A 22,950-nucleotide genomic window follows, 5' to 3' on the forward strand; every position below is an offset into this window, starting at 1 on the left:
GCCCCCGCACCCCCACTCCCAGCACCAGCACCAGCAGCAGCAGCACCAGTTCAACATCTTCCCCGCCATCTTCTCGCGCCAGCTCAACTTCGCCGCGGCCACGGCGGCGGGCGGTAGCCCCTGCGGCGGCGTCGGCGTCGTCGGCGGCGGCATGCAGTCGCCCGGCGGCGGCGGCGGGGGCGGCGGAGGCGGCGGCGGCGGAGGCGCCGGCGCCGGCAGCGGGGGCGGCAAGCTGATGGAGGAGCTGCGCGTCGGGGGCCTGCTCGGCCTCGTCGACGACCACCACCACCACCACCACCACCACCACCACCACCTGGCGGCGGCGGCCGCGGCGCACCACGCCGCCGCCTCCGCCGGGGGCGGCAACGCCTCCGGCGGCGGGGGCGGAGCCGGCTCGGCGTCGTCGCACCACCACGACAGCAAGCGCGGCATCAAGTCCGGGGCGGCGGGCGGCGCCTCCGGGGGCGGAGCGGGCTCCGGTGGCGGCGGGGCGGCGGCGGCGGCGGCGGCGGCGGCCGCGGCGGAGGACTTCTCGGCGCTGTACGCGCTGCCGCCCCCGCACGCGGCGGCGGCGGCTGCTGCTGCGGCGGCGGCGGCGGCGGCCGCTGCCGCCTCCGCGGGGGCGGACCAGACGCCGCCTCCGGCGCAGCAGCCGCCCCCACAGAGCGCGGCCGGAGGCGGCCAGCACACGCCCCCGACGCCGCTGGGCCGCAACCTGGCGGACCACGCCGGTGAGCCCCGCGCTGCAGCGCGCGCTCTGGCACGGCGGCTCGGCGTGCGCTCGCTTTCACACCTGCTTTGTCTGCTGCTGCAACATAACTATTGCCCAACAGAGTTAAGAGAGCTTCATTATGGGCGCCTGCTATACCCACTGAGAATCGTGTACAGTAGAGCGTCGATCATCCGAAGCAATTGGGGGACATGGGTATTCGGATAATCCAACTCTACATGTTTATTTGCCAAAAACAGCATAATCTTCTTCCCTTAATACGTCCCTTAGTTTGACGTTGAAAGAATCAGCTGCTGAAGACTCAGCCGACAGTTTTTCTCCCTGTATTGTAAGCTCACGAATACCGTATCTTGACTTGAAGCATTTTATCCAGCCCGTGCTCGCTTTAAAGTTCGAAGGCACTCCAAGTTTTTCGTTGAACTGCATTGCCTTCTCACACAGAACGGGACCTGAGATACGTTCCCCTTCCGGTCTCTTTTGTGTAAACCACTTGTAAACAGCATCATCTACATCTGTGTTACTGGCGAGCTTCATAGTTTTATTGCTTGTTGATCCATCAGTAGAATCAAGCATAGCTATAAAATTTGCTATGCTCGTCTTGCGTTTTTTATATCCTTAATTGCCAACTGCCCCACCTTGTACTCATTGGATAAAGTGGTTGCAGATTCACCTTCTTCTAACCTTTTAATAATCTCGTACTTGTCCTTCATAGAAAGGAAAACACGTTTACGTTTAAGTATTTTGTATCGTCAAGTTCACTTCTTCACGCAGCAGCACACAAGTGATCGTAACAGACAACACAAGGTGACTGTTTGCACCGTGAGAAGCTCTTCTTGGGGGCGCGCAGTCCTTCCAACGCCTCAACTCTAAGCCGGCGCAGCTGTTGCTGTAAACAGCTCTGATACTGCCGCTACTTCTCCTGCCAGTGCCGAGTCGACAGAAGTGTGCTGAGTGTTGAAACACAGCGACTGGCGGCCTGTGAAGGCCCCATTAGAAGCAATGTTCCGCCAGCGGTGGCCCAGTGTGGCGACTACTGTGGGAAACTTGGTTTGGGAGTGAGGGGGGTGATGGACGGTAGGGTGGGAGAGTAACAGGTGCGAGCGAGTACACAGTTCGGTTAAGCGGTCGTTCGGTTGACCGACGTCTCTACTGTGTATCACGAAATTCTACTTTTATCTTTCAGAAATGAAGTACACTGCAAAACCTCATTATATCATCGTTCATCTACATAACAAGAAAAGAAATGTTCGACGGGTGTCGAGACGAAGGGGATACAATAATTCACCCTGTAGTCCTGGGTGTTTTTCTTTGGACGTCGAGAGTTTCAATACAGCCCTCTTTGAGCGTTTGTCACCACTTGACACTTACGTGGCCTGCTCCGTATGTGGAGGTTACTTTGTGGCATCAATTCCCATTCTTCAATGAGGGCCGTCTTGAGTTCTTGGTGAGTCTGTGGTGGGACAGGATGAGCACGAACATGTTTCTCAAGCATGTCCTCTTCGAGTAGGTTTTTGGTCGGGACTCACTGCTGGCAATTCTAGCCACTTCAGTGTCCTTGCTTCGCGACACGTCCCTACTGACGCCCTCCACGAAAGTCGTGCCATTATAACGAACGCAGAGCCACCACCGAATGCTGCAGCCACCACATGGTCCAGCAGGATCTGTTCGATGTACTGCGTGGCGGTAAGACAACCATCCACAAACGATAAGATCCTTATAGCTGTCAATACTGATGCCTGCCCATACCATCACAGAAACTTGGGCGTGTCTGTCGATGTCGTGGACAGCATTTCCATACAATGCTCACCACGGTCTATCCACACACGAACACGGCTATCATCACGTTGTGTGAGAGGAAATCTGGACCCGTCTGTGAATAACACGTTTCACCAGTGGCGAAGTTGCCATTTGACATGGGAACGGCAGAATCCAAGGCGAGCTGCGAGACAATGTCAAGTCAAGTGGGATACTCTGGCAGGGCTTCTCCGTCATGAGATCCTTTCTCGTAATCCGTTCATTACATTGTGACCGTCCTGCAGTGATCTAGAAGTATCCGAAAGACGTCGCAACCCGCAGATGGCCAGATATTCCGGTCTTCACGTTGCGTTGTAATGCGTTGGGAACCTTACCCTATTCACCTTGTGTACTGACCTGCGTCCATTTAATGTGTCCACTACCTATGGATGACAAATTTAGAGACATTGGCAAGTGCAAGCAAAATCAAGCGAAGTCCATCCTTCTTGGATCGAACAGATTGCCCCTGCAATTCTCACTGCATTAACACGTCGGATTGCATCAGCTTGGTCGAATACAACGTTCACAAATGACAACTACCGTCTGTGTATCTCAGCAGAGAACACTGGTATTCATTTCCTTCTGAGGGACCACCGCACACTGCAACCCAGAACACAGGCGATAGTTGCCGAATGACTTTAGTTGTTGCACACTTTAAAGAGACGATCTCAAGCTATGTAATAAGAACACAGGTACCGCCTGTATCAAAATACATTTAATACACCGGAAGCTGATACACATGTTCCCTAATTCTTTTGTACACTGCACATAGGCAGTCTTCATAGAATACAGGGTTATTCGTAAATACCACCACGGTTTCAAAAAGGTTATGTATGTTAGTAAATAGAACATTTCCAATAGTATTAATTCCTATTATACGCCGTGGCGTAGTTCTTCTGGGGGACATATATGTGTGAGAACATGAAGACACACAAGCTGCACGGTAATGTTTCATCGAATTAGGTCGTGACTATAGACAGGCAGCCTAATGAACTGATTTCCAAACTCAGTTGTTATCGCGTTGTCGCAGTCAGTTCATGCCAGCGGCTTCAGTGAACTGCACACACGTACAGGCGCTTTCTGCTAGGCAAATGGTATACATACTAGGCATCAGTCATGTGAGTTAAAAACTCGGAGAGTCGCTCTATCCATTGATACGTGTTGATTTTCTGTACGCCTTACAATTTTCAAGCAGCCATCTTCTGAAACACGTGAGGCGACTGTAACAAGTCATTTGTCTATACATGTACATCACATCTAGCGATATCCGTCCCATTGGAATAATTCCTTCATGCTGCATCTTTTTATTTATTTATTATTAAACGATTGTTCCCCTTTACGAGAGCGATTGAACTTGAAATCATAATTTCATCTCCAGACGTTTTTCTTCTTGGCTTCCCAAAAACTCTTCATCCTCTCAGAACGCCCCTTCTTCAGTTCTTTCGTCCATTTATTACCAAGCTGGCGCGATGTTCTTTCCTCAAACTTGAATAAATCGGTAGAACCGTCAGATCGCAACGACACACAGTGCAGCATCGTCCTAAGACGCCTGCTATCCGTGTAAGTTGCCATATGTCCGTATTCATACCTCCATTACCTGCCTTTGTACTGCGTAGGCTGCGTATACTTGCCCTCATAGCACGTGCGTAGCTACATTTACCCCTGCAAGCAGTGACCTAATAACATATACACTGCCAAAGTGACTTGATGTATTTTCGTATTCACACCTTCATTACCTGCTGTTATAACATAATCTAAGGCCAACCTCCATTGCATAGCACCTGTGTATCACAACAGTAAACACTGTACTATCAATACTTCATATAAGTTTTCACATGAAACTTTCCTGGCAGATTAAAACTGTGTGCCAGACCGAGACTCGAACTCGGGACCTTTGCCTTTCGCGGGCAAGTGCTCCACCAACTGAGCTACCGAAGCACGACTCACGGCCCATCCTCACAGTTTACTTCCGCCAGTACCTCGTCTCCTACTTTCCAAACTTCACAGCTCTTCTGTGAACCTTGCAGAACTAGCACTCCTGGAAGAAAGGATATTGCGCAGACATGGATTAGCCACAACCTAGGGGATGTTTTCAGAATGAAAATTTTCACATATCTGTATTTGTACGTATGTTATCTGTTATTATAAAGTCTAAAAAAAACTAAGCACCACGAAAGAAATAGCCGAAATGGAAAGAAATCGGTAGATACGATGTGCTTGTAGAGACAAACAAATGATGACAATTTCGGAAAAATTGGACAATTTATTCAAGAGGAGAAGTTTCACCAATTGACAAAGTCAGCAACTCTTTGGTCTACCTCTGGTCCTTATGCAAGGAACTGTTCGCCTTGGGATTGATTGACAGAGTTATCGAATGTCCTCCTGAGAGATATCGTTCCAAAGTCTGTCCAACTGGCGGGTTAGATCGTCAAAACCCCCAGATCGTTGAAGCGCCCCGCCTACAGTGCTCCAAATGTGCTCAGTGGGGGAGAGATCTGGCGACCTTGCAGGCCAAGGTAGGTAGTGGCGAGCACGAAGATAAACAGTGGAAACTCTCTCAGTGTGCGGGCGGGCATTATCTTGCTGAAACGTAAGTACACGATGGCTTGCCATGGAGGGCAACAAAACGGTGCACAGAATACTGTCTGCATACCGCTGTGCCTGTAAGGCTGCCAAAGATGACAACCAAAAAAATGGCACCCTACACTTTCACTCCTGGTTCTCGTGCCATAAGGTGGGCGCCAATAAGGATGTTATCGCACTGCTGTTCGGTCGTCTCGAGACACGCCTTCGGCCTCGAATCTCATTGGCTACAGTATAATTGTCTTCAGTGTTGTCCCGCTTTGGACTGAGGCCCGCTGACCAACGAAGGCGCGTCTGGAGACACCACATACAGTGGAGTGACTGTCGCTTGTCATACAGCCCGACAACCAGGACTGATGGTGTAGTGCCATATCCCTCAGGAGGACATCTAACAATTCTATCAATCAATGCCAAGCCGAAAATGCTTACATAAGGGCCAGAGGTGGATCAACACGCTATTCACTTGCTTAATTTGTGTAGCTCTTTCTGTTGACTAAATCAACTTTTCTCAAATTGTAATCGATTGTTTGTCTCTAGTTGTTCGTCATATCTACCGACTTACGTCGCATTCGGATAATTCCTTTGTGTTGCGTCTTTTTTGTCGTAGAGTGTACTTATTTATTTGCCTGTCTAAGCTGTCAGTATTAGAGCCATCGGCCCTTTCCTTACATCTGACTAGGTTCAAATGACTCTGATCGCAGGCCGGAGTGGAAAAGCGGTTCTAGGCGCTACAGTTTGGAACCGCGCGACCGCTACGGTCGCAGGTTGGAATCCTGCCTCAGGCATGGATGTGTGTGATGTCCTTAGGTTAGTTAGGTTTAAGTAGTTCTAAGTTTTAGGGGACTGATGACCTCGGAAGTCCCATGGTGCTCAGAGCCTTGAGCCATTTGACTCTGACCACTGTGCGAGGACATCACACACATCCACGCCCGAGGCAGGATTCGAACCTGCGACCGTAGCAATCGAGCGGTTCCGGACTGAAGCGCCTAGAACCGCTCCGCCACCGCGGCCGGAAATCTAACTAGGCATTCTACGTATTTTGTGTTACATTCATTGCACTAAGCATTTTACACGTTACATCTAATACACTGAATTACAAAAGTTTATTAACTAATATAGCACAGAAAGAGAAAAATCAGAGGGGCATGTTACAAGAAACTACGAGAGCCAATAGAAACGGACACGAGAGAAGAAGTGAACGAGAGGGCGACAGAGTATAAGTGGTTAGTTTATTTTGGAAAATGGAGGATAGCTGAGTAATACTGCCAGTTGATCGGGATTTGCGATTAACAATGACCACTTATTTGTATTACGCACAACAGAAACGCTACCTTTTAATCGAACCAGACTACACATGGGGTGATTTAATGAGGGGCAGTCAAATGAAAACCGATCATTCGCCGCAGCGGGATCATGGAATGGTTCCATCCAAAAGTAATCACCACACACATTAAGGTATTTCGAATGGTTCCATCCAAAAGTAATCACCACACACGTTAAGACATCTGGAATGGTTCCAGCCAAAACTAATAACCACCATGCGCTAAGACATCTGGAATGGTTCCATCCAAAAGTAATAACTACCGTGCGCTAAGACATTTGGAATAGTGCCATCGAAAAGTAATCACCACACACGTTAAGACATCTGGAATGGTTCCATCCAAAAGTAATCACCACACATGTTAAGACATCTGGAATGGTTCCATCCAAAAGTAATCACCACACACGTTAAGATATATGGAATGGTTCCATCCAAAAGTAATCACCCCACGCGCTAAGACATTTGTCCCATTGGGAGGCGAGACGATCAGTTTCAGAATGCGGTCGGCCGCTGATGAATCCACAATCGCATGCACTCTTGCACTTCCTTGTCCGACTGAAAGCGACATTCAGGCTTGTCTTTCTTCAGGACACTAAAGACGTGAAAATCACACCATAAAAGATCCAGACTGTGCGAAGGATGTGCAGTATTACCAACCCAATCGCTGAAGGATAGCCTCCACCCGATTGACGGTGTGGAGGCGGGTGTTATCCTGCAACAGGATGATACCGTGCGACAGCATTCCAACAGCCTGAGACCAAACGTAGAGCCAGCAGTGGAAACATGCCACATCTCATATTGAATCATTAACAGGACTAACCTCATTGTTAGGTGGCTGTTTATCAGGAACTCTTGTTTCCTGTCTTTCTGCTTTCTTAATATTTTCCAGTCACATGTTGTTTTATCTGTTCACTTCTCTATTGTTTCTATACTTTTTTTGAAACCCAAATTATCTCCTTCCAAGACAAAGATGTTTTACAGATACAAATGAAACTTTACAAACTTACTACTCAAATTGTGCATCAACGAGATGGAGGAGACCTCCATTTAGTTAATGTACAACACTTAGAGATCGATAAATTTAAAAATATGGTAAACTGCAGCGTCAGTCTACATCTCAGTACTGAGCCTAATAGAAGGCGTTTCACAAAATTTACGGAGAGCCTACCGTTTATATACAACCATTTCCTACAAATCGCCTATCTTTTTTTTATCCACTGGAATAGTAACAGAATGATTGAACATAATGTAGAGATTTCTGTAGATTTCTGTGACTTTTAGAGTTGAAATAGTGTTCACTAAACTATGAATGAGGCTTTTGTGCTACGAGACTCTTGTATTGTGAATCGGATTCTCTATTTGTATTTACTAGGCGAAAATTTACCTCTCTTTTTGGCAGCAATGGTGTAACCCATTCATTCTAAACAACTGTCTACCAGACAGTAATGAGCAACAAACACATACTGTTCATAAGTATTATGGCATTTTTATCATTTGTAGGCGATTGCATTGTCAGATCTGTGCTTCGATAAGTGTGGAAGTGATGAATACCACTGAGTCCATGATAAGAAGATTGCAGCACTGCATTGACACCAATGGTCATCGTTTCGAGCACCTTCTGTAAATGGACGTTCGCGCCATCTTTGTGACCTTCGTTGACATTCAAAGACCTTACTGTTACACATCATCGGATTCGTCTCGATAGCCGCTATCAGAAAATAAGTACCAAACTATAGTATCTCATTTAAAAAACCAATGTTGACCTTCATATCTCTGAAGCGACCATACCTAGCAACAAAAAACCAATGTGATATTATGGCCCCAGTGTCCCATGCAACTTTTGTCCCACAAACTTTTCAGCTCCTATCATACTCTCGGAGTTATTCTTGGTGGCAATAGTTAGTAACTCACCCTCTATAATTTTAACATTTCAGCACATGCCTGTGTCGCAAATTGAGTTATTACACACTTCTTGCAGTCTGATGATATTTCTCCTGTCCCATAGACCAAAAAAATGTTCAAATGTGTGTGAAATCTTAAGGGACTTAATTGCTAAGGTCATCAGTCCCTAAGCTTACACGCTTCTTAACCTAAATTATCCTAAGGACAAATACACACACCCATGCCCGAGGGAGGACTCGAACCTCCGCCGGGACCAGCCGCACGGTCAATGACTGTAGCGCCTCAGACCGCTCGGCTAATCCTGCGCGGCCATAGACAAAAATTAACTTGCAGACCAGGTGGAATATTTTTATCATGGATGATCCTCCCAAGTATCTCAGTAATTGTGTGGGAATTTCGCCTGCGTCAGGTGGTGGTATCGACTTTCGTCATTCAGTGCGCTGTCAGATTCTTCTCGAAATGCCACAACTCCAACATACCTTCATCTGCTTCCTCTTGATTTTCTATGGGAAGATTACCGTAAGAAAGTATCTTACGTTGCTATTGCCGCAAACCTCTCCATCTCTCTTGAAAGAACACAAGAGTTATGACTTACTCCAGAGCCGTCACGTTTCATAATTCTCCGTCGCAGCAAGCAGAGCCTCGTCTTGTGAAGCCCCAACAGCTGTCGCGGTTTCCTCCAGTCGCCTGCACCCCCGCAACCCCCGCACCACTCCCTCACCCCTCTACCACTCTACAACTCACTCCCCTCTCACCCCTTCCCACGTCGCTGTCGAGCGTAACCGCCACTAATCGAGTTTCCCTCAGTTGCGACTTGAAATTAATGAAAGGAAACTGCCGCCAGCCCGCCGCCTCCCTGCCAACTTGGCAGACGTGGCAACGCCGAGCGCGCGGTCGTTGGCAGCACTGCCGAAGTGTCTGTCGGAGCAGGTGCAAGTGGCCGTCTCCAGCACGCGCCGAGTGCAGAGGGGGTTCCCCGTGTGGCACACGGGAGCAAGTGCGTTATCAGCTTCACTTCATTCTCCACCTTTTTCTGTGGTGGAGGGCGGCATTGAGCTTTAGCCATTTAGACTATGTTTAGAATTATCCAGAATAATATTGGATCGAAAAGATTGCCAGCTTGGCAGACCTGGCGACGCCGTGCGCGCGCGGTTGGCAGCACTGCCGAAGTGTCTGCCGGAGCAGGTGCAAGTGGCCGTCTCCAGCACGCGCTGAGAGCAGAGGGGGTTCCCCGTGTGGCACACGGAAGCATGTCCGTTATCAGCTTCACTGCATTCTCCACCTATTTCTGTGGTGGAGGGCGGCATTGAGCTTTAGCCATTTAGACTATGTTTAGAATTATCCAGAATAATATTAGATCGAAATACTGCAAAAAGGCTTGGCAGGAATGCAGCCCCTGTACATGATTGCTAGCAGGGGTGGTCACGAGATCAGTCCGGCCTCCAGGAGATCACGTGGCACTGACGAGAGAGAAGACCATCGTGTTTGATGTATGGCTCTCGCGGGTAGTACTGTATCTGCAGCAGCAATCTGAGCAGCACTTGGCACCACAGTGAAACAATGAACTGTTACAAATCGATTAGTTCAAGGACAGCTCCAAGCGAGACACCCTGGAGCGTGGTTTCCACTGACCCCAAACCACCACCATTTCCAGGATCATTGGAGGGCGAGTTGGAGGCCTCGTGTGTTTTCGTATGAAAGCTGGATCTCCCTCGGTGCCAGTGATGGCCATTTGTTGGTTAGAAGAAGACCAGTTGAGGGTCTGCAGCCAACCAGTCTGCTGGACACAATGGAGATACACCTGGAGGGCCACTCTAGTGGTCATCCCACGCAAACTGCCTGCAAATTTGTACTTAGGTCTGGTGATTCGACCTGTTGTGCTGCCTTTCATGAACAGTTTTGAAGTTGGTGTTTTCCAACAGGATAACACTTGCCTACATACCACTGCTGTAACCCAACATGCTCTACAGAGTGTCGACATGTTGCCTTGGCCTGCTCGATCACCAGATCGGTCACCAGTCGAGCACTGGACATTGTTGGATGACAACTCCAGCGTCATCTGCAAACCCTGTTCTGATCAAGTGCAAAAGGCGTGGAACACCACCTCACAATGTAATTTACAGCACCTCACAACAGAATACATGCACGTTTGCGTGCTTGCATTCAACATTCTGGCAGTTACACGGGTATTAACGTACCAGCGTTTCACATTTGTAATGGCTTACACAAATGTATGATCTTGCAGTGTTAACCATTCAAATATGTTGCCTAGACAAATGTCTTCCTCAAGATTCATTACTCTACATCATTTAATCTTTTGTGTCCGATTTTTTCTGTCAGTATATACAGGGTGTCTGATTTGCATGTAGAAAATGAGAACGCTGGTAGAGTGAGTCGTAACTAACATATCTCATTTAGTAGCCCACGTCCGCATCTCTTAGCATACGGCGCTAGATGTCGCTGAACAGCGTGGCGCGCCGCCCAGAAGGTAGGCACACAGCATGCTATGCGAGACGTCATGGTAGCAGGGCTGCAAGGCAACGTGTCCAATGTGTTTGTGCCATCAATGTAAATGAGAAGTCGGGGTGAAGTTCCATACCGTAATTTGCAAACGCTGTAGTTGACATAGTTGGGGGTAGTGCAGGTGGGACGACACTCCAGTTTTTCCTCCTCTTAGTGGGACGTGAACGCGTTGCTTTTGTCACACGTCATGATAACCCTGCCCAGACATTTCCGGTGTTTGTTCATTTACATGGGCCTCCGGTATAGCCACATGTGGATCTGTCAATGGCCCATCGTCTGCTACAGGGATCAATAGCCAGTTGACAGTTGCTACGTTTTAGAATGAAATAACTTTTTTCTGACTCGTTCAATAAGTGTTAAAGTACGTGCATATGTTTTATAAATTAGTGACAATTCTGTTACATATTAAAGTGTGTAAAAATAAACTCCCGCGTCAACTAAACGCAAACATGTGACGCTGTCTTTACACTCGGCCGTTGAGCCCAGTGACGTAAGTGAGTGGAACACTACAGTCCAAAGTGTATTTTATATCCTTACAGAATATAAATGCGTTTTATAATTAATAAAATTTATTACATCGCGTAACTTCTCGCTTTTATTTAGCCAAAGCAACTGCTTTTTCTACAAGCACAGTTTACATGCACAAACATAAAAAATATATAATTATTACTGAGTAATAATTGGTTCAATTACGAGCGGTGGTGCAATTATAAGCCTACCTTGAGGTGGGTAAGACTGCAATAGGAAGTTGCATGAACTATAATGGGATACTGTATACCACATGACACATATTTGTTACAATAATAGGGGGAATGTGAATGTGAAATTGATATGGTCGGGTTTGTCAGAGTGAAACACGGCTGTCGCGCCAGGTAACCAGTAAAATTACCTAAAAAAAGGGCAGGTCCGACGAAAAGAAGACTGATAAAAGCTAATAGGATATCAACGAGCAACGAAAGAGAGTTTACACGATGAGGGGCGTGACCGCCACACATTAGAAACAAAGCTGCCGCACGTGAGCCGACAGAGGAACTGATGCGCGGAAGAAGGCAGCAGCACACGAAAGCTGGCGACCATCGTTTTGGAAGGGAAAGCAGTGGCGAAAAGCGTCAGAGCTGACTGGTCCGGTCGATAACAAGTCGTGGATACAAAAAGGCAACTACATCTACATCTACATCCATACTCCGCAAGCCACCTGACGGTGTGTGGCGGAGGGTACCCTGAGTACCTCTATCGGTTCTCCCTTCTATTCCAGTCTCGTATTGTACGTGGAAAGAAGGATTGTCGGTATGCTTCTGTGTGGGCTCTAATCTCTCTGTTTTTATCCTCATAGTCTCTTCGCGAGATATACGTAGGAGGGAGCAATATACTGCTTGACTCTTCGGTGAAGGTATGTTCTCGAAACTTTAACAAAAGCCCGTACTGACCTACTGAGCGTCTCTCCTGCAGAGTCTTCCACTGGAGTTTATCTATCATCTCCGTAACGCTTTCGCGATTACTAAATGATCTGTAACGAAGCGCGCTGCTCTCCTTTGGATCTTCTCTATCTCTTCTATCAACCGTATCTGGTGCGGATCCCACACTGCTGAGCAGTATTCAAGCAGTGGGCCAACAAGCGTACTGTAACCTACTTCCTTTGTTGTCGGATTGCATTTCCTTAGGATTCTTCCAATGAATTTCAGTCTGGCATCTGCTTTAGCGACGATCAACTTTATATGATCATTCCATTTTAAATCACTCCTAATGCGTACTCCCAGATAATTTATGGAATTAACTGCTTCCAGTTGCTGACCTGCTATTTTGTAGCTAAATGATAAGGGACCTATCTTTCTATGTATTCGCATCACATTACACTTGTCTACATTGAGATTCAATTGCCATTCCCTGCACCATGCGTCAATTCGCTGCAGATCCTCCTGCACTTCATTTCAGTACAATTTTCCATTGTTGCAACCTCTCGATACACCACAGCATCATCTGCAAAAAGCTTCAGTGAACTTCCGATGTCATCCACCAGGTCATTTATGTATATTGTGAATAGCAACGGTCCTATGACACTCCCCTGCGGCACACCTGAAATCACTCTTACTTCGGAAGACTTCTCTCCATTGAGCATGACATGCTGCGTTCTGTTATCTAGGAACTCCTCAATCCAATCACACAATTGATCTGATAGTCCGTATGCTCTTACTTTGTTCATTAAACGACTGTGGGGAACTGTGTCAAACGCCTTGCGGAAGAAACACGGCATCTACCTGTGAACCCGTGTCTAAGGCCCTCTGAGTCTCGTGGACGAATAGCGCGAGCTGGGTTTCACACGACCGTCTTTTTCGAAACCCATGCTGATTCCTACAGAGTAGATTTCTAGTCTCCAGAAAAGACATTATACTCGAACATAATACGTGTTCCAAAATTCTACAACTGATCGACGTTAGAGATATAGGTCTATAGTTCTGCACACCTGTTCAACGTCCCTTCTTGAAAACGGGGATGGCCTGTGCCCTTTTCCAATCCTTTGGAACGCTTCTCTCTTCTAGAGACCTACGGTACACCGCTGAAAGAAGGGGGGCAAGTTCCTTCGCGTACTCTGTGTAAAATCGAACTGGTATCCCATCAGGACCAGTGGCCTTTCCTCTTTTGAGAAATTTTAATTGTTTCTCTATCCCTCTGTCGTCTATTTCGATATCTACCATTTTGTCAACTGTGCGACAATCTAGAGAAGGAAGCACAGTGCAGTCTTCCTCTGCGAAACAGCTTTGGAAGAAGACATTTAGTATTTCGGCCTTTAGTCTGTCATCGTCTGTTTCAGTACCATTTTGGTCACAGAGTGTCTGGACATTTTGTTTTGATCCACCTACCGCTTTGACATAGGACCAAAATTTCTTAGGATTTTCTGCCAAGTCAGTACATAGAACTTTACTTTCGAATTCATTGAAAGCCTCTCGCATAGCCCTCCTCACGCTACATTTGGCTTCGCGTAATTTTTGTTTGTCTGCAAGGCTTTGGCTATGTTTGTGTTTGCTGTGAAGTTCCCTTTGCTTCCGCAGCAGTTTTCTAACTCGGTTGTTGTACCACGGTGGCTCTTTTCCATCTCTTACGATCTTGCTTGGCACATACGCATCTAACGCATATTGTACGATGGTTTTGAACTTTGTCCACTGATCCTCAACACTATCTGTACTTGAGACAAAACTTTTGTGTTGAGCCGTCAGGTACTCTGTAATCTGCTTTTTGTCACTTTTGCTAAACAGAAAAATCTTCCTACCTTTTTTAATATTTCTATTTACGGCTGAAATCATCGATGCAGTAACCGCTTTATGATCGCTGATTCCCTGTTCTGCAGTAACTGATTCAAATAGTTCGGGTCTGTTTGTCACCAGAAGGTCTAATATGTTATCGCCACGAGTCGGTTCTCTGTTTAACTGCTCAAGGTAGTTTTCAGATAAAGCACTTAAAAATATTTCACTGGATTCTTTGTCCCTGCCACCCGTTATGAACGGTTCAGTCTCCCAGTCTATATCCGGCAAATTAAAATCTCCATCCAGAACAATAACATGGTGGGGAAATCTACTCGAAATATGAAAAATAGTCCGACGTACAACGTCAAAATATAAAAAAAATACTTGAGTATAAATAGTGAGAGTGAATAGAAATCTGTTAAAAAAGCGTCTTTTTTGTTTCAGCTGTGCTGTATCACGTTACAAATCAACAATACCCAAACGAAACCTCTACTAAACAATGACAATTTCATTTTTTGTGTAAATACTGTTCACTTTTAAATAAAAGATAGGAGGATAACTATGGGGAATAGAAATGTTTTGTAATTTACCCGGCTCTTGATATAGGGTGTTTCCCTGATAGCCTGCAAAAATGTTACAGGACATATAGGATGCTCCACTGAACAATGTGAGGTAGGGAACCTGGGGTCGGAGAAGCAGTTTCAAGATGTAATAGGAATAAATTCACATTACTGTGTCTTTTTATTTACATTAGTTATCGTTAATTGCAAATAGAACCATTGACGCAATGAACGTACCATTTATACTGCTGAAACTAGGCTTTTGATTATTTTTAATTATTTAAGCACTGACGTACAGAATTTTTCCTGACAAAGACAACTCAAGCTTAACCTATTCAGTTATTACCCACAATATACAACCCCAACGCAATCTGACTGCAATAGAGTGACAAAATGACTTCCAATAATTAACACAAAAGAGTGGCCCTGAATTGCAAGAAATCCTAACAATAATAAAAACCCAAACAATATTATATTAAAGAAATTTGAAACAACCTCCAACTCTGTTAATAGCCTAAACTCGTTTCAATCACGAACCCCATTTTTTTTATAAGTGACATATCTCACAGAAAATCTTCATAACACGAATTACAGCAAGCAGCAACTACAGCCAGCGAAACAAAAAAATTCTAACTACTACAGACTCTAACTACGAGGAAGCATATGGTTAGCAAAAGAAAGATTTTATTAAAGTGCAAACAATGTATTTAAAAAATTTTACCTTAACCATGTGACATTCAGTTCCAAAAATTGTATAGTTGTCAATAATTCCACTACCCAAACATTACCAATAACGTCAATCCTCATTTTATATCTCCTTGCGTCGCACATTATAATGCATGTCTTCCGAACACAGAGTTTACACTAAGAAAACAAAATTACCATAAACTTCTCTATCCACTCTCTACTTGCTAGTCCGTCCAACCACAGAGTCTCTTGCCGAGGGCGCAGAGCGCTGTCAGCGACATTAACACAGTGTATAGCGCTGCCAACGTACAGACAGGCTACTTAAACGGTATCTTAAAAAAACGTGCTGAAACTGATGGTCACAAACCTCAATGCAAGCACGACATTGGCGGACAAGATTCCGACGCCCCCTGACGAAGATCCCTGGTGTGTTTCGAATCCTATCATAGGCAGGCCAGGAAAAGTACCGTAGCTACCGTTATTTATGACAGTCTACGGTAAGCTACAGTCATTTCACAACTCTAGCTTTCGCCCCCACTGGTGATGTGTTACGGCACTGAGGCGCTGGGACACCAAGCTAAAGACATGTAACTGAAACAAACATACAAAAATTGCAAAACAGTATTTCTTCGAGGTCGTAATTTTTCTATGCCTGGCAGCACAAGGTAGTTTTACAACTCTCCTCAGAATGAATAACCCACGTTCGAAGTCACTGAGCTCTCTTGACCGACCCATTCTACCGACATCATAATACTCCTACCCACCTGTTCTACTGTTTTGTCCTCAGCATTTCATCACCATCACCATCATTCGTCACAGTGCCTGGATTGGAATGTGTAAATATTGGACTGTGTCAAAACTGGGACTTTGTATGGGCAATGATGACAGCGCAGTTGAGCGCCCCACAAACCAAGTAACATCAACATGTTCGAGATCGTAGTTAAAACCCGACATATTGTCTTCAGAGAAAATACGCAATCTCTCGTGGTCCACCAACTGATCAAAATAATCCGTACAGCACCAGGTAATACAAAAGTGACCACAACGTGTCAAGAGACGTCGCCGCACCAGTAGGAAAAGTGGCCTGGAGTATTGTGATGTCGGCACAATGGGACACTGAAGAGAACGTGGAGTAGTCATCTGATGTCATCTGAAGAGAGTTGTAAAACTACCTTGTGCTACCGTAGACTACGATCTGTACGTTAGGCTTGTTGAATACTTTTCGAGCAGTTGCCCATATCGATCGTTTCCTTTACGTATGCCATCGGTCTCTTACTATGTTCACCTAAAAACCGGAAGCGGTAAACCGTCTAGAAAGTGAATGAGGATATATAATGCACCGTGTAGGCTACAGAACATCCCTTGTGTTACTTAGGCCTAGAAGTAAGCATCATATAAAGCAAAATTGAACTTGTCAATGTTTAATTCAGGTTTTATTCGAAAATTTTTGATCTGTAACGTGGAACTGAGCTACGTTGTACTAAAAAAAAAAATTATCATGTAGCGCTAGAAAAGCAATTTTCTTAACAAAACGGCGAAACAGAGAAAAAAATCGCAATACAAAAACGTATGCAACAATGCTCCAGTACATTGTCGAACTCATATAAAAACTGTTCCTGTTACTCATAAACAGCTTCCGCTTATATATTTCGTACTCAGCAGAACGTTTTCATCATGATGAAAGGTAACGCTTTCCTATTATAGCTGATAAAAGCCGAAGCTGTTGATGCAAGTACCGATTACGTGCACACACACACACACACACACACACTCACACACACATATATATATATATATATATATATATATATGTGTGTGTGTGTGTGTGTGTGTGTGTGTGTACATGTAATCGGTACTTGAACCAAAAGTGATTGTTAAATACAGGCGTAATAGTTACTTTACCAACTAACTTTAACCACTTTTTAAGGGATCAAAATACACAATGAACTAACACAGAATGATGTGAGTTTCTAATTACGTGCGAACGAAACAAGGAAACAAACAAAAAAGCAAAAAACAACATAGAAATCGTCGGCTTACTGTTTCTTTCTTACAGATTCATTTGTTCTTTTCCGTCGGTAATCCTACCATTTACTATGTCTTTTGTGTAGAGTACCAAAACTAACGAATAGTTGTTTTGTAGCGCACAACCGTACGCCCATGCACTAAACCAATCCAAGAGGTTTCAGCCGCTCAAAAGGTACCGAAGTCGACTTCTGGTGATGTGATTGCAAACTGGAAATGCGAAGGAACAACCAATGTTAAATCAAGACCAGACACACCTCAAGTATTGATATGTAACATGAAACTGAGGGATGTTGTGCAAAATAAATAAATAAATAAATTATCACATAGGGCTAGAAAAGTCTCATGAAATTTATGTCAGGAATCAGTCGCGAGTTCCTGAGTCACAGTTGAGGTCACAGTCAGCATCAATGTTCCGACACTTCAGCGGGTCATGCAAGATTTCGCTATCACTCTGCGCCAGATCATCGCCTCTAATGGCAGACATATCGAACGTGTCGTAACCTAAATGTGAATGTCTGTAGTGACTTTTACATGTTGAATAAAATGTGAGAACGCCGTAGTTTGCAACTAATTTACGATTTTTCTCATATAGTTTAACGACTGTGCATTGTTAATATGTGGTCCCTTTATTGTGCTTAAGAGAATACTAAATGCGAAAGGATATGGAGACATTTTACACCTTTCTGTGAAGGAACAATTCGGAGACGATCAGCACAACGATACGCTTTGTTATAAATCAACACCTGTGACTGGCACGTCCAGATTCCCAACTTGAACCTAATGGAACATTTTTTCACGCTTCCATTATCACTACCTTCTCTGGTTGCGGATCTTGACGAAGTATAGGCTGCCATTCTTCCACAGATGTTCACGCACCGAACATGAAAGTGTTCCCAACAGATTTCAGGCTGTAATCAAGTCCTACATTAATGTCCACTGACAGGTGTGAGGATGAAACGAAGAGATAGCATACAACAGATTTTATTATCTGTCTCGAATGTTTTCACTTTTATAACTACCTAGGCTGCCATTCGTCCACAGACGTTCACGCACCGAACATGAAAGTGTTCCCAACAGACTTCAGGCTGTAATCAAGTCCTACATTAATGACCACTAACAGGTGTGAGGATGAAATGAAGAGATAGCATACAACAGATTTTATTATCTCTCTCGAATGTTTTCACTTTTATAACTACCTTCGTAAGAGAAGTTTGACACGGCAATCACTTAGCAGTGCGTTGCGATCTCCAACAGGGGCTGGTGGCGGTCATGTGGTTAGCATTCAAACTCCGTAACGGATGGATCGCTGGATCAAATCCCTGGCATGTTTTTTTTTTTTTTCAATTTATATTTCTTTCATAATTAGTCATCTTATTTAACACCTATAACTTTTGAAACTAATATGATGTATTTACATGAACTTTTATTCAATTTGTAATGTTATATCGTTGTATACTAATTTTTATTGTCACAACAAGTGTAATAATTACCGACAAGTAAACGACAAAACGCACGAAGTTGTCCTGAAAATGCATGCCTGTCGTGGTTAACGAAACCTCTCGTTCACCGGTGCCATCAGACTTGCCGCAGTAGTAACATCGGTTCCCGCCAGATCAGCAAAGTTAAGCGCTGTCGGGATGGGCCAGCACTTGGATGGGTGACCATTCGGTCTGCCGATCACTGTCAACAAGCGGGGTGCACTCAGCCCTTGTGAGGCAAACTGAGGAGCTACTTGATTGAGAAGTAGTGGCTCCGGTCTCGTAAACTGACATACGGGCAGGAGAGTGGTGTGCTGGCCACATACCCCCTTCATATCCGCATCCAGTGACGCCTTTAGGCTGAGGATGACACGGCGGCCGATCGGTACCGTTGGGCCTTCCAAGGCCTTCTCGGACATAGAGTTTTTGTACACCGATGATCCAGAACACTATGAGCACCCGTTTAATAGCGTGGTGCTCTACTTCTCAAACACAGGACTACATGGATTTTGGTTCTCGCGGATTCTACAAATTCTTCACAGATACACGTGTCTTTTCATCATAACACCTTTCAAATGTAATACGTACGTAATAGTACGATTAGCTTTGAAAAAATATAAAGTAAAAAAAAAACGAACTGGACTCGATCCGGCGATCCACCGAATACAGACCTTGAACTTTGACCACGCGACCGCTGCCATCTCGTGCTCACAAGGGAAACTTCCCATCGCACCTGTCACTGCGACAGGGATGAGGAGTACTGAACTGCGAAAAAGAAGCCAAACAGACGCAGTGAACGCTCAGTGCCCAACATGTGGAACATCAGGCGCAAGGCAGGAACTCTGGCCTCGTGGCTGTCCACGTGGTCACGGTATTGGTCTGCGATCCGGCGGATCCGACTTCAAACCTCTCTCATACACATTTTTTCCCATAAAATTATGAACTTTCCGTCCTGTCAGTGAAGATTTTGTTCTCGGCAGCTGTAATACTGTACATTGGTTATGAGTCATGCGGTAAGAATATTTTACCGTCGCAAGTAAATGTGATGAATAGTGAGAGCAGGCGAGATACCACTTGAACCTCTCACAGAAGTGAAAACAAGAAATAAACGAGTGTGAGCCACATTGAAGAGCAGAAGAAACTGACACACCTGCCTAATACCGTGCAGGGCCCCTGTGAGCACGCAGAAACGCCGCATGGACTCGACTTGTCTCTGAAGTAGAACTGGAGGGAACTGACACCATGAATCCTGCAGGGCGGTTCATAAATACGTAAGAGAACGAGGGGGTGGAGATCCCTTCTGAGCAACACGTTTGCAAGGCATTCCAGATATGCTCAATAACGTTCGTGTCTGGGGAGTTTGGCGGCCAGCAGAAGCGTTTAAACTCAGTAGAGTGTGCCTGGAGCCACTCTATAGTAATTCTGCACATGTGGGATGTCGCATTGTCCACCTGGAATTGCCCAAGTTCGTCGGAATGCACCGTGGACATGAATGGATGCAGGTGATCAGACAGGATCCTTACGTACGTGTCACCTGTCAGAGTCGTATCTAGACGTATCAAGGGTCCTATGTCACTCCAGCTGCACACGACCGACACCATTACACAGCCTGCTCTAGCTTGAACAGCCCCTGCTGACATGCAGGGTACATGGATTCATGAGGTTGTCTCCATTCCTGTGGACGTCCGTCCTCTCGATGCAATTTGAAACCTCACACGTCCGACCAGGCAACATGTTTCCGGTCATCAACAGTCCAATGTGGGTGGTGACGGGCCCAGGCGAGGCGTAAAGCTCCTTGTCGTGCAGTCATCAAGGGCACACGAGTGGGTCTTCGGCCCCGAAAGCCAATATCGATGATACTTCGATGAATGGTTCGCGCTCTGGCACTTGTTGATGACCCAGCATTTAAATCTGCGGAAGGGTTGCACTTCTGTCACGTTGAACGATTCTCATCAGTCGTCGTTGGTCCCGTTGTTCCAGGGTCTTTTTCTGGCCGCAGTGATGTCGGACATTTGATGTTTTACGAGATTCCAGATATTCACGGCATGCTCGTGAAACGGTCCTACGGGAAAATTGCGACTTCGGGGCTATCTCGGAGATGCTGTGTGCCATCGCTCGTGCTCCGACTATAAAACCACGTTCTGGGTCACTTAAATTTTGATAACCTGCCATTGTAGCTGCAGTAATTGATCTAACAACTGCAGTAGACAGTTGTTGTCTCGTACAGGTGTTGCCGATCGCCGCGCTGTATTGTGCCTGTTTCCATATCTGTGTATTTGCATACCAGCCTCTTTGGCGCTTCAGTGCATGTTACAACAGTGGAATTCAAGAGCCAAAACTTCCAAAACGGTACATATAAGTCTAATATCTTGTGTAGAATACACTGGGCTCACACGTCTGGAGGTCCCTTTCCCTAGACCTTACTCTTGCAAGAGGACATTACATTGTGATACAGACACAAATTTGAATATAGCGAAGTGACACATCTGTGATCGGACGGTCAGTTCATAATTTTGTAGAAATATATATAGGGCTCGAAGGAGATTTGATCAAGGATCTCCCCCCTTCGCAGTAAAACACTGTGACCACACATACACGACGCCTCGGCCATTGAAGTTCGCTCGATGTTGTACATAGAGCTTGGCCGTTTCACTTTCTATTTTGCTTCTTTTGTCGCAGTTCAGTATAGAGTCTTCCTGTTTTCATGCTTGATCCGTGTTCAGTTTTTGACTTGGTATCCACTGGGTCACCTTACCACTAAATCTGAACGGAATTCGACGGGGAGTTTCCTCCGTCTGCGTAGCAACGCAGCCGGCCTCTGTAGCCGGGCGGTTCTAGGCGCTACAGTCTGGAACCGCGCGACCGCTGCGGTCACAGGTTAGAATCCTGCCTCGGGCATAGATGTGTGTGATGTCCTTAGGTTAGTTAGATTTAAGTAGTTCTAAGTTCTAGAGGACTGATGACCTCAGATGTCCCATAGTGCTCAGAGCCATTTGAACCATTTCGTAGCAATGCACCGGTGCGTCTCTGACACATAAAACTTCCTGTGTGATTTTCACGAAATCTCCTAAGTAGTACGCCCAACTGGTGTGCTGACATTTTCCACGATTTGACCTGCTCCGAAGGGTTGGGTCCTTTGTCTCCCCTCCTCCTTCTCCTCACTCGACGCCCGACCCTTAGTAAAGGTACTTACTGAGCCTTTCCACTGGTTTTCCTAACACAGGACCAGAATCTCTAAGGATTTTTCGCCACATTTCTAGAGAGAGTTTCGTTGTGCAAACTATTAAATGCATCTCGCATTGAAATCCGCACCAAATTTCAAGTCACAGTAAAACTTCCCCAATCTTGGAGATTTTGCCCTCCTCTAAATTATACGTGACTTTTTCGGTGTTCCTGCAGTAGCTTTCTGTCGTGTTTTGTGTACCATGGGGGATCAGTTCCGTCTGATATTAATTTATTTGGTATAAATCTCGCGAGTGCTGTTGATACTATGGTCTTCACTAACATAGTTTGGAAGGATTGGAGACTGTCTCTTGCAAAGACGTCAACCGAATTTTTAGTTGCTTTTATATATATATATATATATATATATATATATATATATATATATATATATATATATATATATATATATATATATATATACTTCGCGTTTAGTTTTGGTGAATTTCTTTGTTACAGAATTGAGCCTCGCTACGGCTGTGTGTTCACTAATTCCTGTGCCCGTCGTGATGGTCAGGTTTATTTGTGGCTAAGAGGTCAAGTGTGTTTTCGTAACCATTTACAATTTGAATTGCCTCTTGAACTAATTGTTGAAAATAATTTTATAAAAAGTATTTAGAACAATTACGGACGTTGGTTTCTATCTACAGTAGGGTCTCAAAATGTATTTTTGTCAACACACGGAAGGTAGACTGAAGTCACTGCCAACTATAATTGTATGAGTAGGGCACCTATTTGCGATGAGACTCGAGTTTTCTTTGAAATATTCGGCAACTGTTTCATCTGAGACCGGGGGTCGGTAAAAGGAGCCAGTTATTAATTCATTCTCGTTCTCGAATATAACCTCTGTCCATACTAAGTCACAGGAACTACCTGCTTCAAT

The 22,950-nt window shown here is 45.3% G+C and overlaps 1 protein-coding gene across 1 annotated transcript in view; it reads left to right on the forward strand.

The window, feature by feature from the left end:
* Nucleotides 1–235: 235 nt before the first annotated feature.
* LOC126291431 (homeobox protein unc-42) overlaps nucleotides 236–22,950 on the forward strand; it is a 374,346-nt gene continuing 351,631 nt past the window's right edge. The window contains exons 1-2 of the mRNA XM_049984946.1: nucleotides 236–307; nucleotides 425–731. Of these exons, the coding sequence (XP_049840903.1) occupies nucleotides 236–307; nucleotides 425–731 (379 nt within the window). The remainder of the gene's footprint in view (nucleotides 308–424; nucleotides 732–22,950) is intronic.

This window comes from Schistocerca gregaria, chromosome 9 (assembly GCF_023897955.1).
Source record: "Schistocerca gregaria isolate iqSchGreg1 chromosome 9, iqSchGreg1.2, whole genome shotgun sequence".
Taxonomy (NCBI): domain Eukaryota; kingdom Metazoa; phylum Arthropoda; class Insecta; order Orthoptera; family Acrididae; genus Schistocerca; species Schistocerca gregaria.